At 37.5% G+C, this 17,025-nt stretch overlaps 1 protein-coding gene across 1 annotated transcript in view; it reads left to right on the top strand.

Annotated features, from left to right (window-relative positions):
• COL5A2 (collagen type V alpha 2 chain) overlaps positions 1–17,025 on the top strand; it is a 149,099-nt gene that overhangs the window by 64,255 nt on the left and 67,819 nt on the right. Inside the window, exons 2-3 of the mRNA XM_045480496.1 lie at positions 9,567–9,791; positions 13,031–13,044. Of these exons, the coding sequence (XP_045336452.1) occupies positions 9,567–9,791; positions 13,031–13,044 (239 nt within the window). The remainder of the gene's footprint in view (positions 1–9,566; positions 9,792–13,030; positions 13,045–17,025) is intronic.

Raw genomic sequence — 17,025 nt, 5'->3', positions numbered from 1 at the left:
TATTATTCTATCATGGGGAGGCAAATAATAACCATAAATACAGTATTATAGTAGGCTTAAAAGTGATAAGAAAGAACTATATTAAAAGAAAAAAGAAGGAGTAGGAACTAGTGGATTGAGAGTGACATGTGTGTGGGAATTTTTACATTTTTTGTAATGTGGTCAGAGTAGGCTTCATGGAAAAGGTGACATTTGAGCTAAGACTTGAAGGAAATGATGGGAAGCTGGAATGCGAGTACTATATCTTGGCCAGAATTTGCTGCTTATTTACTTACTTTATCTCCAGATTGTATATATAAAAGTCACGATACCACTCATTTGACAGAAAAATAGCTAAGCAGATTTTTGGTTCCCCTCTTCATTGTAAGCAATATCATGCTGGGGAGAGATTAAGTAGACCAAATTGATGCAAAGCAATTCAAAGCTGTTTATGCATTTAGGTCAGCAGACACATTTGGCATAGCACAAATTGTGCTTGTTCATGAGGATTAACATTTGAGAAAAGGACTAGGGTTTGTGATAGAAGTTACTACCGAAATTTCTAGTGTATTCAACACAAGGCAGGCCTAATTTTCTTTGTGGTGTCTTTACAGCTATTCAATAGTTTGAGCCATGTTTGTGGAGAAAAAAAAAATCCATGTCAAATGCATTAGCAGACTGTAAGTTGGTTTTCCAGACAGAACTGTAGATGAGCATTGCATGTGCATTATGCGTAATTGTAGTTTCACATTTTGGCCACAATCATTTAGATTTCCCAATGATACATGGAAAGAAACTTAAGTAGTACCTAACATGAGAGATTTTCCTTTTTTTAATTTTTTTCCATTTTAACTCAAGTGAAAACAGCAGTTTTACTAGTTAACTGAGAAGCCTTTACATATGAGATTGAGGAATGTTTACTGGCTGCACTGAAGAAACTAGTCACCTTTTAGACAGTTTATCTAATTTCATTTTATCTGTATTCTTCATTGAAATCCTGTGTATGAATTGTCTTCTTTTTACTTCCTCAGATTTCAAGGTAGTTTTTCAAGATTATTGCTTTAGAATGTAAAATGTGATTATTCTTTGTAATATAGAAATTTAACTCAGCTCAAATAATCATTGAATGTCTATTCTTGTTCAGTTGGTGCAATAAAAGAGTGGAGGTAGGTACAACAAAAGTAAAAATTTAGATAATCATCCTAAAAGGAGATTTAAATTTGGAGAGCTCTTTGGAAAGTCTGTAATGGATTGAAGAACAAAAGATGAAAACTCCATAGGCCTGCTCCATATTCACCTACCCCCTGACACCCTCTCACTGACTGCAAGGCTGAGATTAAAAAAAAAAAAAAAAAAAAAAAAAAAAAAAAAAAATATATATATATATATATATATATATATATATATATATATGTATATTGTCTAGGGGTGCCTGAGTGGTTCAGTAGGTTAAATGTTCAACTTCAGCTCAGGTCATGATCCCATGGTTCGTGAGTTCTAGCCCTGCATCAGGCTCTCTGCTGACAGTGTAGAGCCTACTTTGGGTCCTCTGTCCCCCTCTCTCTCTCTGCTCCTCCCCTGCTTGCACTCTCTCTCTCTCTTAAAAATAAATACACATTTAAAAAAGTAAAGAAAGAAAAATATTGTCCAAATATGAGACAAATACCCCTCAACTATCCCCAATGGCTTCATATGTATCTAATTTTTTAAATGTTGGGGATCAGATGAGGAAAGGAAATTGATGAATGTGGGATTGTTGGCATTTACTTAGAAAAGTCTGAAGGAAGGTCTCGAATACTCTAACCTCTTTGTCTCTCTCTATCATGATAAACAATGCCCAAGAGCAGAAGGAAGAGGGGGGAGTTCCTTGGAAGATTCTCTGGAACCAAAGCCAGCAGCTGGGGCTGTGCCGTGCACTGGAAAAGGCAGCATCTGTGGTTTGGTCCAGGGGGACATGTGGGACAGCCCTGCGGCTACTTCATTTGTTGCATAAGGCATTCTCTGCCCATTTAATGAGAGCAGCAGCCAACAGTGCTGTGATTGTAGTGTTTTAAGGACTTGCGCAGTCAGAGAAACTTTAAATAATGTTAGCCCAGACCTTCATAACCCCAGAAGGGGCCGTGGCCAGCTGGGTTAGGAAAGCTGAAAGACTGCTCTCACTTTCTGAAAATTGTTCCAAAATATGAGCTGTTTTGACTGACACAGTCTTCTTCCTTTCTGGTCACACAGAGGTCTAGATATGAGAGACACACCTGACAGGAAGCATCAAGTGACCTGTTTCCTTTTCATTCAAATAGAAGTCCCAAGTGCATATCCTCTCTGAGAAGTTTAGGGAAGGATGAAGGAGAGCTTCCTGTGCTATCTTTTTAATAAGTACATTACTGGACACTTCCTTCTTTCCTTCATTCACTCATCATTCATTCATGCAGCAAACATATTTATGAAAGGTGGATTAGATGACATTGGGTGTGAAGGTTACTGAAATGAATGTAGCTCTAGCTCCCAAGGAGCTCATAGTCCGGTGGGGGAAATTATCTGAACAAACACTTGTCTGGAAAAGAGATTCAAAATTTTTGTGACATGTGAGAACTCTACATTATTTCTGTAAGGAACAACTTCAGTTAATGTCTAGGAATATTCCGCATAGGCTTAGGGATTTTTATTCCATATATTTTCCAGAGTTTTTAGGTAGACCCCAATCATTTAATATACAAAGAGAATCACATCTTTCCTGAGCAAAGGTTTCAATATGGCCATTCCTATGCATGCTTTTTTTGTACAATTATATAAAGGGATATAGACCTGGGGCATAGCACAGAGGTCAGCCACAGCTCTGATAACTGAATTTCCAATAATCTGTTATAATAAGATGGTGGGTTTGGTCTGCCATCTAGTGATTAAGAACTGAATTCTTACAGCTACATTTAAAAGCACATAAAAGCTTTATGAGAAGACAAATCTATGAGGATGTAGGAGAAACAGAGGACAATTGAGTTACCCTTGAATAAAATGTGGATAGATAAAGTACATCTCTTCTCTCTAAGATATCAATGCCAGGACGTTTGTGGTGATGACTTCACAGTGGATTGGTTCAATTTGTTGGAACAATTGGTAAGGGTAAAAGAACCCCATAGCTTGGAGACAAAATTTTTGGAAGTTACGACACCACAGAAGATTACAAAGTAATGGCAAAATTATCAGACATCCACCAGTCCTCTTCAATTTTAGGAAAGTTAAAGAAACATAAATAGCAAAATACAAGAGTCACAATATTGCAGTTTTGGAATTTTTTTTCAGATTTTATAAAAAAAATGTTTACCCACATACTCTAAGACCAATAATTGTTTAAGTTCTAGGCTTTAAATCAAGGTTAATGTTAGCATGGGTAAATTTTTATGATTTGGGTAAAGGAGTCAAGATAGTATTGAATGTCTTGGAATGTCATATGAAAATTCCTATTTGTTTTTTTTTTTTATAATATTGTCATTTATAAAATAATTGTGTCATGACAACTCCACTGCAAATTGTCTACAATTTTGCTTTCCATTTTACTTTTCTTTTCATTTACATCTATGTAGAAAGCAGAGGGGACAAACTAATCATAAGGTGCACAACTACCATGTACAAACCCGAGAGCGCAAGACACCCTGTATTTTCTACTCAGTGTTTCTTTGTACATGTCTTTCATTCAGACATGAACAATGAGAGTTCACTGAGTTTTTGTGCCCTCTGTAATGTGTATGGATTCTTGTGCGGGGGAAGAGAAGACAGGGTTTAGCAGCAAATGTGGTTTTTCATCTCCTTGCCATTTAAAAGCATTCCAACTAACTTTCCACATCATCTTAAATTTAATTATAAATTCTCTGGGGAAAAGGACCAGTGATGACTCAGAGTATATAACTAACTTTTAACATTGTCATTTAAAGAAAGTAATATAGTGGCTCACTTCTTTGTCCCTTGGGTTGAGGTCATGCTGTCTTAAACTTTCAGGAAGAAAGTGACCTTCTATGAGTTAACACAAAAGAGAGAATGTATCTTTTTATTGCAACCTCAAAGAAGCCATAGAGAACAGGATAACTCACCCGGAAGAGGTCTCTCACACATTTTAATGATACCTAATTGGCAACTTTATTGCATGTCATTTTGATTTTTGTTTGTTTTTCATATTCTCTGTTTCCACATATCTAATTGTTTCATAGGTGCAACTGAGGTCTACTTTACAGTAATAATATATAACTTTTGAAAACAGAACATATATACTTTCAGTATTTTGCACATGCAATAGGAAGCACATACCCACTTAATTCTCTCAGTAAATATGTGCAAACACTTTTGTCCCCTTAGGGTGGAGAAAGGAAGAACCAAGCTACTTGATCTTATGGTGAATCTCATTTTCAGCCAATGGCATTTAGTGTTATTGGATTATTTCATGGTCAATCATAAAACTTCATGAATATTAAATTCTACTCCTGAAACCAATATTACACTATACGCTAACTAACCAGAATTTAAAGAAACAACTTGAAAAAAAACTTAACGAACAAAATTATTCTTAAGGTATTTAACTAATTGAACTTTTCAGTAGACTATAGAAATAAGTCCATTTCTATATAGTTACATATAGAAATGTAACTTCCTGATGAAACTGCATTATTTCAACGTGACTTTTCACCTAAAACTTATAAGGCTTTTTTTTTTTTTTCAACGTTTATTTATTTTTGGGACAGAGAGAGACAGAGCATGAACGGGGGAGGGGCAGAGAGAGAGGGAGACACAGAATCGGAAACAGGCTCCAGGCTCTGAGCCATCAGCCCAGAGCCCGATGCGGGGCTCGAACTCACGGACCGCGAGATCGTGACCTGGCTGAAGTCGGACGCTTAACCGACTGCGCCACCCAGGCGCCCCGATGGCTTCTGACCCTCCAGTAGCTTGCTTTCGTTTGAGGCAGGCGGCATCCCACACTGTGTCACACACAGATGGGAGCGTCAGGTAGTTGGTACAAATGGTCTGCAGCCTTTGTTCACCCTCTGTTGGCCCATCTTCCTTCCCTGACTTTTTAAACTGGACCAAAGATAAAGGGACTTTGTACCCTCTGATGGCTTGGGGTGGGGACATCTATTTCTTTGAAAGTTGCCAAATGTGTTCTGTTGCAGTATCCAAAAGTGTTGCTATTTCTGTGATTATCTCTGGGAAATGCCTTGACTGAAATTTCGATCGACGTTTGTTCGACGGTCTCTTCTTGGGTTCTAACCTTGGCAAACTTGCCTCGTAGCCATGTCGGTGACCCCACACCATTCCCGGTAGGGTGTATGTGTTTGCTGGGCAGTCTGAGAACTCCCCGCGTCTCTGAGCCCACCCCTTACCATCACTGCTATCTGCAGAGTGCCATGTCATGGAGAATAAACTCTTGTTTGACCAAGAAGGGGAAGAAAGCCCTCCTTTGGGCTGGGGCCGCAGAGCTTGTGTCTTGACCTTCTCCCTGAGCTCTTGAGTCTTGGTGAGCAGTCATTGAACGCAAAGGACTGGAGAATCCTGACTTCTCCTAGTGTGGCAAACGGCCCAGGGAAGGGGAAGGTGCCTCTGGGGAACGCTCCATCTGTAACAGCCACTTTGCACCACTCACTCCTGGTTCTCTTCACAGTGAGGTTCTCTCTGCTCTATAGCTCAGTGCTTAAGAGGTGGGTCTGGGGCCGCAACTTTTGGGACTGACTTACAGACAGTGCCAAATGCCTTTTAAGTCTGTAACCTGTCCATGTGTAGACGGCCCCTCTTCTCCAGGGTTCACACTTTGACCTTATCTCTCTGTGTGTAGAGCAGGATAGAAATGTGTGTACAGGGGTGTCTGCTGGTACATGTGTGTCTACACACCAGCGTGAGTGTGCCTGTTGACATGGGCACCTCAGAACTCTGGCCTGTGCCCACAATTTCTACGGCTATAAAATGGTAGAGGAACTGCCCCCTACAGTAAAAGCAGTCACCTTCCAAAAAGGTCACAGGCATCCTCCTATGATTGTTCGGAAAACACAAGATTTGAGTGTATCAGGGAAAAGCTGCTCTGACCTGGGGAGGACAGAGAACTTTGGAAGACATGCTCGTTGGCCTATTCAAAAAAGTCATATGTGACTCTAACGAGGGAAAGCAGCTTCATTTGGGGCCTTGAGCCCAATCAGATCTGCTTTTCCCCCCGGGGAATGCCTGGTCCTCAAACTGTGCTCCCCAGCCTGCAGGAAGGAGTGAAGTGAGGTGGCCAGAGGGCAGCTGAGGGCAGGCTGCTCAGGAATGCATTGTTATTCATGTCTCTTTTCAGAGTCCTACAGTGGATCCTGTAGAAAGGCTGCTGAGCCCCATGCTGGGTGCTCTGAGAAACAAATGCAAGTGATGTTTCTGCTCTCCTAGAGGGCTGGTTTTCTCCAGGTCTCCCTCCTCAAGGCAACCCAGTGACGATTGTTCCAATGCTCCTGAATCTGAAGATGATTCAGTTCTTTCCTTTTTTAAAATTTTTTAATGCTTATTTTTTGAGAGAGAGAGAGAGAGAGAGTGCGAACAAGAGAGAGAGGGAGGACACAGAATCCGAAGCAGGCTCCAGGCTCAGAGCTGTCAGCACAGAGCCCAACGTGGGGCTCACTCACAAATCTTGAGATCGTGACCTAGGCCGAAGTTGGACGCTTAACCGACTGAGCCACCCAGGTGCCCCCATGGATGATTCAGTTCTTAAGGTTTCTGGAAAAGTATCCATCCCAGCCCTTTATGAACCAGATCAGTCTATTTTACTGAAAGCCTTCTCCCCTTGGGAGAGAGAATCCGGTGGATGACTTTGGAGGGAGGTCTGGCCATCGGTTTGGGGGTGTCACATGGCCAGTGACCCACAATCTCCAGCTTCCCTGTGCTGCCAGGTGGGGAATGTGTTCTTTCTTCTGTGCTGGGGCTGAGGCCGGGGGCAATGCAGGCCCAGCTGGGGAAACAGCCTGGCCTCTCCTAGGAGATGCTGTAATAGCACGCTTCTGTCTTTCCTCAGAACCTGCTTTCTCCTTGGCAGTGAGTGCAGCCCAACCTCTAGAGCGGCTTCGTTTCTGCAGTGTTAACTGATCTCAGGGGTGTCAGCGAGGTGCAGGGGAGGAAGGGACAGAGATGCTGGGGCGGCGGCCAAGAGGACACCCACACCCTCCAGCATGGCCTTTGACCCAGAGCTTAGGGACCATGCCTATCACTTGTGGGTACGGTTTGAGTATCTGAATAAAGTCTGAAGTGCTGTGACCTTTTTTTTTTTTTGTCAATAAAGACATGAAACAAACAAAAACAAAAGTAACAGGGCTTATTTGATGTACAGATTTCTTATTTTGTTTCAGAATAGTCCTGTATTACATGTTAAGACAGGAATTCTATTTTCTCCCTGGCTTAAAATTCGTGAAACAGCACCAGGTACACAGAGCCAATATTGTTTTGTTGATTAGCTGTGTGTTCTGTGATAAACATCTTTTGATGAAAATGAAACAGATTAGAAACTTAGTGTCTTAGAATCTCCTTGTGAATGACACAGAAACCAGGATGTGGTGTCACGCTTTGAAAGCAACTTTCCATTTGCCATATAGCTGTGATGAAGGCTAGATGTGTGAAGCCAAGTATTCCATGGAGCAGTGAAAAGAATGTTACCCAAGGAAAGCTTTCTAAAGTTAGGAAGATGGATATATGGGCCAATGTCTTTATCCTACACTGAAATTTTTATCTGTAGTCTGCATTATCATTTGAGTATATTTATATGGCAAACGATAAATTCTTTCCATTGTAATACTTTGGATAGTGACAGATGGTTACATTTATCGTGGTGAGCATTTTATAGTATATATAATTGTCAAATCACTATGTCTTACACCTGAAAATATAATATTGTATATCAACTATACTTCATTAAAATAAAGAAAAATGATAAATTATCTTATAAACTAATGCATTTTTTAAGTTTCAGTTTTATTTTTGTAAAGTATACATTAATGCTGGTGCAATTAAGTTAGTGAACCATAATTCAGATTCACTCACTCATTCATTCATATCTATTTTGTTGAATGTTGGCTCCCTGCAAGGTAAAGAGTCAAGCTTTAGAAATACCATGATGAAAAAGAAAAACTAGTCCTTATTTTCATGGCATTTATGGTCTAGTGAAGGAGATAAAAAATAAAAAGTAAAAATGGTAAATTAATATTACTTGTGATAAGTTTTATGAGGGCTGTGATTTTTGCCTGTCTGTTCACATTTTAGAAACTGGTTAATTAGCCGGCATATAAAACAAAATTAATGAATGGATGGGTGGATGACTGAGTTCTTCAAAAAGTACTGAGAATCATACTAGTTGGATAAAGGAGGTCTCTTTAAAAAATGTTTAATGTTTATGTTTAATGTTTATTTATTTTTGAGAGAGAGAGAGAGAGAGAGAGAGCACGAGTGGGGGGAGGGAGATCTACTTCTATAGAGTAGTCAGAGAACTGTGGGGGCAGGTGACAGTAAGCAAAATGTAATAGTGAACTCTGTGTGCCTTCAAGGAGGGAGGGCAAAGTTGTGTAAGGACTGGGAGGGAGGAATCTCTGGGCTTTAGAATTTGAGTAGTTGGGAACATTCTACAGGAGTTAAACTAGGATGGTATGATATGATATGACATGATCCACATTGTGTTTTAAAATACTATACTTTGTTTCTTAAAAGTCGCAAAGTTAAATATATATATATATTTATCTTATAATAAATAAATCATATTTCTCTTATAATAATTGTATTGTTATTGTAATGTTATTGTTATGTGTGTAAACTTGTGTATATATTTTCTAAATCTGCATTAAGGTTTTATCTAAGAGTAGAAAAGTATTTGGCAGATATTATATAATAACTTACCATATTGTCATGGTCGGGACTCTCCTTAATTAATTTTTATGCAAAGATAATTACTGCATTGCCTTTTTAAGCTTTGCTATTCCTTGAGTAAACACCTTTAGTTTAGCAAATACAGTCCATGAAATGGAACACTATTATTCTTTTTCTACATTATGTTTAAAACTAATTTTTGAAAACCCATACACTCTTTTTAAAGTTTTTCTTCACGGTGCAAGAATATATATCGTCTTCTGTTGTTGTGGGATTTACTAATCTAAAATTTCTAGGTAATTGAAAATCACATAAAAGTCCACCAAACCCAGAAATTATATATTCCCTTTTTTACTATTCCTTTCCTCCCCCTTTCAAATGGTTTGTTTTTATCTCTTCTTACTGATTTTCCTATGTTTGGTTATCTATACCTTCACAAGTGAAATCTTTTGGGAAGCATTATCTGATTAAATATATCTCCTTTGATCACTTTTTTTTCTTCCCCCATCATGCTGGGCTAGAAGTATAAGCATTTCATCATGAATTGCATTTTGCTTTGTATGTAAATACCAAATAAAGTAAGTTCATCTGTATATTGCCTCCTTGGTAGGTTACTGCTTAGCCCAGAATTTTTAGAACCCACAAGATGACTCCCCTTCTTAAGTATTTCCCAGATTCCAAAATTTCAGAATATTACTAACCTCCTTTCCCCCCCCTTCTTTTTTTTCTTATTCTAGAAGGATATGGTGAAGAAATAGCCTGCACTCAGAATGGTCAGATGTACTTAAACAGGGACATTTGGAAACCTGCCCCTTGCCAAATCTGTGTGTGTGACAATGGAGCCATCCTTTGTGACAAGATACAGTGCCAGGATGTACTTGAATGTGCTGACCCTGTAACTCCCCCTGGAGAATGCTGTCCTGTCTGTCCACACACAACTGGAGGTGGAAATACCAATTTTGGTAAGAATGCTCAAGGCCAACTCAGAGCTGGTCCAGTGACTCATCTTTACAGTTGCGGTGGTTTCTGCTCTCAGAATTCAGCAACCAGAGAGAATAATTAAACCACTAGTCAGAGGCGTTTGGGGTTAATGGTTTTGCTCACCCACTTGATGTAACATTAGTGAGGGGGGTGGAAATTATTCCCTGTCTTCTTAAAAATCAGGGGAATTTTTGGCTGAATTTGGTGTTGTTCTGTCTAATTTGAGAATCTCTTATACCACTTAAGATGGTCATTTGTTACCCTATCCATGCTGGGTGCCTCCAAGATATTTGTTGGTATTCTATGAGGTACATTAATGTCCAAGAGGAGATCTAGAAAACATGCTTATCTTCTCTTGTGCCAAATTTGCTCTTGAGAATGGAATGATTATTTCTAATGTAATTTAATGCTAGAGTACCCTCTCTTACATTGGCTCACAAATGCAGAATGCTTTTAATGATGGCTCAGAAAGACAAGAGAATGGGATAGATTTCCTGGAGAAAAATTTGATGTAAATTACTGGTTTTTAAAACTTATTTTGGAGAAAAATGCCTGTGTTTAATATAGACTATGTATTTGAATACATGTGTTAAAGACACTTACATATAAGATAAATAAGTTCATATTTTGTGAACCAGGTAAGATTAGCATTAAACTATCAGGTTATTTGTTTTAGCGGAGTCCTGAGTGGTGACATGCATGCGTCATTGTCAACATAGTGTCAAGGCTTTATTTCCCCCGGCCAAAAATTCCACTGCAAATCACAACAAATATAATGAAGTATTCAACCATATTTTCATGGAAAAATTAGAGAGTAGTTTACCAACTCTCCTCTTGGATATCATTCAACAGTAACAATATGCCTTGAATAAATAACCAAACTCAAAGTTTAGCAATATAATGAAGAAGGTATAATAGAAAGGATTAAAAACAAGACACCTAAGGGCTATCCAAAGCTGATGCAATGTGCAACGAAGCCCCAGGAGCAAAGTAAAACTAAACCTGTAGAGATATGTCAATAATAACTTGGGACAATAGTGGCAAATTAAAAAAAAAATAGGGGCACCTAGATGACACAGTGGGTTGAGTGTCTGACTCTTGATTTTGGCTCAGGTCATGATCTCACAGTTTCATGAATTCAATCCCCACACCAGGCCCTGTGCTGACTGTTTGGAGCCTGCTTGGGATTCTCTCTGTCTCTCTTCCTCTCTCTCTGCCCCTCTCCCACTTGCACTGTCTCTATCTCTGTCTCAAAATAAATAAATAAAAACTTTAAAAAAAAACCAGCAAAATATGTGACATTCTACAAATAGCTGGGTTTGAAAAGCCCAGTTTATTCCAAAATGAATAATAAAAACAGAGTTAGCAAGAGCACTGATACAAAAATACTCTCAGGAAAAAAAGGTGGGAGAGTTTGGCTAAATTTACCAAATAACACGCTGGCAAATACCACAAAATGGATAAAAATTATGACCATTTCGCCATAAACTAAGTAAAACCTAATGAAGTAATTTATTAAGAAAGGCCTACATTACAAATACAGCAAAAATTAATGATGAGCAAGGAAGTGGAAGCAAAACCAAAAGCCATCATAGGGAAATGAAGATGACATAGGAAGAAGCTCAGAAAGAATCGATACTGCCGTAACATAGATAGCAGATCTATGAAAAAAGGGCTTTTGGTTGAAAAGTTGAAATAAGATATTTGGCAAAGATGAATAAGTATTCTTTTTTTTTTTAATTTTTTTTTTAATTTTTTTTTTCAACGTTTATTTATTTTTGGGACAGAGAGAGACAGAGCATGAACAGGGGAGGGGCAGAGAGAGAGGGAGACACAGAATCGGAAACAGGCTCCAGGCTCTGAGCCATCAGCCCAGAGCCTGATGCGGGGCTCGAACTCCCGGACCGCGAGATCGTGACCTGGCTGAAGTCGGACGCTTAACCGACTGCGCCACCCAGGCGCCCCAAGTATTCTTGATAAAGACGCTTGTAACTTAGTACCAAATGGCATTTCATTAACATGGTAAAATATTTACATGTCAGCATAGAAGCTTCATAATATTTAATATTAGAATTGCTTTCTCCAAACTCAGAGATAGAACATGGATATCCATTATTACCATTACAATTTAATATCTGAACAAACAATTAGATAAGAAAAAGAAATAGAGGTTTAGAAATGAGAAGAGAGGAGGTAAAATGATTAGCTGCATAGAATATAATTGTGTACTTATAAAACTTAAGGGAATGAGGTAAAAAATACTAAAAAAATAAGTGCAGTGTAAACTTAACAAACAAATTAATAAATTTGCTATATACAGTCACCCCATAGAATAAATAATAGGAATAAAAAATACCTCATTTATAATAGCAACAGATAGGATAAAATGGCTAAGAATAAACATGTGATGTATAAGATCTATTTGAAGAAAACGATAAAACAGGGGTGCCTGGGTGGCTCAGTTGGTTAAGCTTCTGACTTCAGCTTAAGTCATGATCTCACGGTTTGTGGGTCTGAGCCTCATGTCAGGCTCTGTGCTGACAGCTCAGAGCCTGGAGCCTGCTTCCAATTCTGTGTCTCCCTCTCTCTCTGTCCCTCCCCCACCCACACTCTCATTCTCTCTCAAAAATAAACATTAAAAAAATTAAAAAAAAAAAGAAAACTATAAAACACTACAAACTCAAATAACAACTTGAAAAAATGGAATGTCCCATTATGTTTTGGGTTAGTAAGACTAATAGTAGAAAAAAAAACAGTAATAGTGGCCCCCTCTGGGGTGGGGGTGAAATGTGGGAACTAGGGGAAGGGGGCAAGAAGGAAGGAGATATTTTCACTCTATAATTGTATACCTTTAATGTATTTTGGTTTTTCAGCCATAGGAATGAATAGCTTACTCAAAACATAAAAAAATATAGGATATTGATTGAAAATTCATTACAATTTTAATAGTTAATTTTATAATTTAGTGAACTTTAAATGCTATATGAATGGTGTGAAGAATATTCAAATAATGTTCAAATTTTCCAAAGGGATGCATATTTTGCCTGTAATGGAAATATTGATCAAAAACAACTTTTGAATTTTGTTTACTGGTAATAGGGAAACCTGTTTAGGTTAAATTCTGACTCCCCAAAAAACCTATTATTGAAAATAAATATTTAGGAGATTCTCAATTACTGTTTCTTCATAAAATAACATATTTATTCTTTCCTTTTTATAGGTAGAGGAAGAAAGGTAAGTTTTACTTTGCATAGTTCCATTTTCATAAATTTCTTTTTTATTCTATAATAACTGTTCACACAGGACTGTGCTTTGTGTATTTGAAAGTCTTTTGTAAAGTACAAGTCTTTTGTAAGTACATACCATATAAATAAAAATATATAAACACAGTTCAGCTACCTTGCTTATAGATTACAACTGCCTCTATTTTATTCACTTTGTTAATTTTTGTTCATAGATATTTCTTCTAGAAGGTTGTAAATCTCTTAGGGATTGAGACTGTGCCACATGAGCCTTTGAATTACTTACATGTATCACTGTACTTAGTATATACCTTGCACATATTAGAAGTGCAGTAACTGCTTAGTGGAAGGAAGGAAGGAAGGAAGGAAGAAAGGAAGGAAGGAAGGAAGGAAGGGTAGGTGAGTGGGTGATGGCTGTTGTTCAGTGGGGTTGTGGTCCTGCTTCTATTGGTTGCGAAGTAAAGATATGTCTAAAAGAATTAATTGAACACTTTACCAAACACACATCACCTTCTTTTCCCTCCCCTTCTGCCATTTCAAGGAGCCTAAGATCTAATCCCAGAGGCAAGCCTTACACTCAAGAGGACAATGTATGACATTGTTATGAGCCTAGATACAGTTGGCCAGTTTAGCCACTTGTCATCTGGATATGGGTAATCCCCCTGAGTGAAGAGAGTTACATTCCCTTGGAATTGTTCTCAGTTTTCTAGGTAATTTAAAAACTGTGGCATTTGCTTCAGTCTTATCCAGATGGGATGGGCACAGGGATCAAGAATGGAAATGGGAAGTCATCCCCAATTTCATGGCAGATATTAGACAGATTACCAGCGACTTTAAATTGCCTTTACTTTTGCATACAGTAGAACTTCAGTAAGGTGATAAAGCAATGCTACACCTTCATGGTAAATGAAAGTCATGCTATCAAGGGAGGTCCTGGCTACTTTTATACTTTTGGATTAAAAAGGCAGTACCAAAAATTGTCTTATTTGGAATAAATATCGGTGAAGCTATTTAGATTTGAATATATGTCAAATGAATAGGTCTACAAATACCAGCTTACATTTATTTACATCTGAAATTAAATCTGAAGTTTTCCAAAGGCAGTATGGGACAGCTGGGAGAAAGACACACTCAAACCAGCTGCCAGTTTACCACATTCTAGTTATGTGCCGCTATATTCATGACTCTGTCATTTGTTATCATGTGCCATCAGAACTATCAGAGCAGAGTAACGTTATAAAAATGTATTTTGTGTTTGGCTTATATTAATACTGATGTTATTTATAATCTATTCTCTCATGCATGTTAACCCCAAAATAATTACTGAGCCTTTGTTATATCCCTGTATGAGGCAAATGATACAGATGATGCAATGGTGGGCAAAACGCTGTGACTGTCTCCACGGTAATGGCATTCTAGAAAAGTGGCGAGGCATGTCCATGTGGCATTAAGTGATAAGTAACAGACAAGAGGTAAAATTAAACTGTAATTCACATCTGAATCAGAGTATTTGAATGTTATCTTTCCCAGTGAGTATGAAAATCACATTTAGCAAAAGTTTAGACAAATCTTCATTGCATATAAATTAACTTATTCGAAGCCCATATTTTTTTTCTTTTTTATTTTTTCAAAGCCCATATTTAAAAAAAGCAACAAATACTTACATTAGTGGCTTATTTCCAAAATAAGAATTATCACAGAATCATTAGAAAAATTTATCATGGAACCTGATAATGTAACACCGAATCCCATATCAACTATTGTGGAGCAATAAAAAGTTTGTAATAAGACATCAAAAACCTTACAGTTTAGTTGAGAAAGGTACAAGCAAATACCATTCTGCTAAACACAAAGTAAGAGCAAAGGCTGCATTGTAATTGCTGGTCTCATAAAATGGAGATTTCCCAGTCATTCTTAGTGGACTATTTCATTTTTCTCTCTTTGGTTGAAATAATTTCTCCTCACTTTTTACTTGTTTTTTTCTAAATTTATTCCAGAAATAAAGATTTTTTTTTTCAGCGTTATTCTCATAAAGTCCTTTAGGTGTTCGGCACACATTTACCTACCCTTCCTAAATAATTCAAATTCTTTCAGCATCTCAAAGAAAGCCCTTACAGCTCTTAAAAGATGAATTTTTATTACCTTCAGATTATGTTATAAATGGAAAGACCCAAGCTAGAAGTTAGGAGACTTAGAAATGCAGAAATAAGCCTGCTCTGTTTTACTGACCATATGTGTTCATCCCTTTCTTCTCTAGTCTTTTTGTAGGTTGTCTTTTAGTCTCTTGTGTTCTACCTTGAACTTAACTCATATAGAGCTCCCTCCTGCCTCTGTAGAGAAATTTCCCAGGGCTGAATTATCAATTTATTCCTGACTTCCTAACCTTGGCAGTAGAATCAGCAGTGATGATCAGGGTATTGTTCTGCTATTGAATCCATTATTATTATTATTTTTTTAAATTTTTTTATTTTTTTAACGTTTATTTATTTTTGAGACAGAGAGAGACAGAGCATGAACAGGGGAGGGGCAGAGAGAGAGGGAGACACAGAATCTGAAACAGGCTCCAGGCTCTGAGCTGTCAGCACAGAGCCTGATGCAGGGCTCGAACTCACAGACTGTGAGATCATGACCTGAGCTGAAGTCAGACGCTTAACCGACCAAGCCACCCAGGCGCCCCTTGAATCCATTATTAAGACTATGATGATTGTAAAATAATTTTTAAATATCACTTTACAAAATTTTGTCAGAGATGGGATACTACTGGAAGGATATAACTAAATTGTACCTATCAGGAGTACACTTAGGAGATCTGGATCAAACACCCAAAAAATATGTATGATCTTTAACCTACAACTTCAACTTCTAGAGATACACCATAAGGTATTAGTTAGAGGTACTACACAAGTATTTATAAACAAGGATATTCATTGTAATGATATTTTTAATGGTAAAAATGAAAGTATAATCTAAGAGTAAAATGCTGAGACATTGATTAAGTAAACCAAGTTCAGGTAAACAATGGAAAACTAAGAATACTACAGTGTTAAAAGTGGTTATCTCCTGGGTGTTGGGTATAATATTTAATTTCTTTTGTAAGTTTCCTCTATTTTCAAAATTCCCTGTTAACCAACATACTTTTTATAATCAGATAGAAGAGCAATATATGTGAAAATAAAAATTAAATAAAATAGAACTCATTATTCTTTTAAAAATTTTTTAAACATTTATTTATTATTGAGAGACAGAGCGTGAGCAGGGGAGGGGTAGAGAGAGGGGAGACACAGAATCTGATGTAGGCTTCAGGCTCTGAGCTGTCAGCACAGAGCCCAATGAGGGGCTCGAACTCATGAACTGTGAGATCATGACCTGAGCCGAAGTTGGTCGCCTAACCATCTGAGCCACCCAGGTGCCCCTAGAACTCATTATTCTTGCTTCTTCTACATTTTGGATATAATCCTTGATGTAGTCATACTTTGCAATTAACCAGTAAAAAGCATTATTTCATACTATATTAATGGAAATGAATATGGTCAAGAATTTATTGAGGTTTTCTGTTAGACAAAACGAGGATGTAAAGCAGACTTGATCATAACCTTAAGGAGACCAAAATCTGTTGGAAGACAAATTCAAAAATAAATAATACAAGTAGATACATGGTAAAATAGAGGTATATGAAGGTAGAATTCATCCAATATTATTTTACCTATGTACTTGAAATCATGCTCTGAGAATACAATTTTTGAGAGACTGAAGTTCTAAGAATCCCATCTACATCTGTTATGTTTGCTACATCTATTATAAAAGGCAATTAAATTGTCCAATGTTATTTCCTTTATGTTACGATTGTTTTTTGTGTTATTTTTATCTTCCTATTCAGTTAATATTTTTTCTAGATTTTCTTCAGATATTGAGAATTACCTAACCAATATAAGTATGTCCTCTTTCTTTCTTTCTTTCTTTCTTTCTTTCTTTC

Source organism: Leopardus geoffroyi, chromosome C1 (assembly GCF_018350155.1).
Source record: "Leopardus geoffroyi isolate Oge1 chromosome C1, O.geoffroyi_Oge1_pat1.0, whole genome shotgun sequence".
In the NCBI taxonomy this organism is placed as follows: domain Eukaryota; kingdom Metazoa; phylum Chordata; class Mammalia; order Carnivora; family Felidae; genus Leopardus; species Leopardus geoffroyi.
The sequence above is the reverse complement of the archived record's forward strand: the minus strand, read 5'-3'. Positions and strand labels throughout refer to the sequence as shown.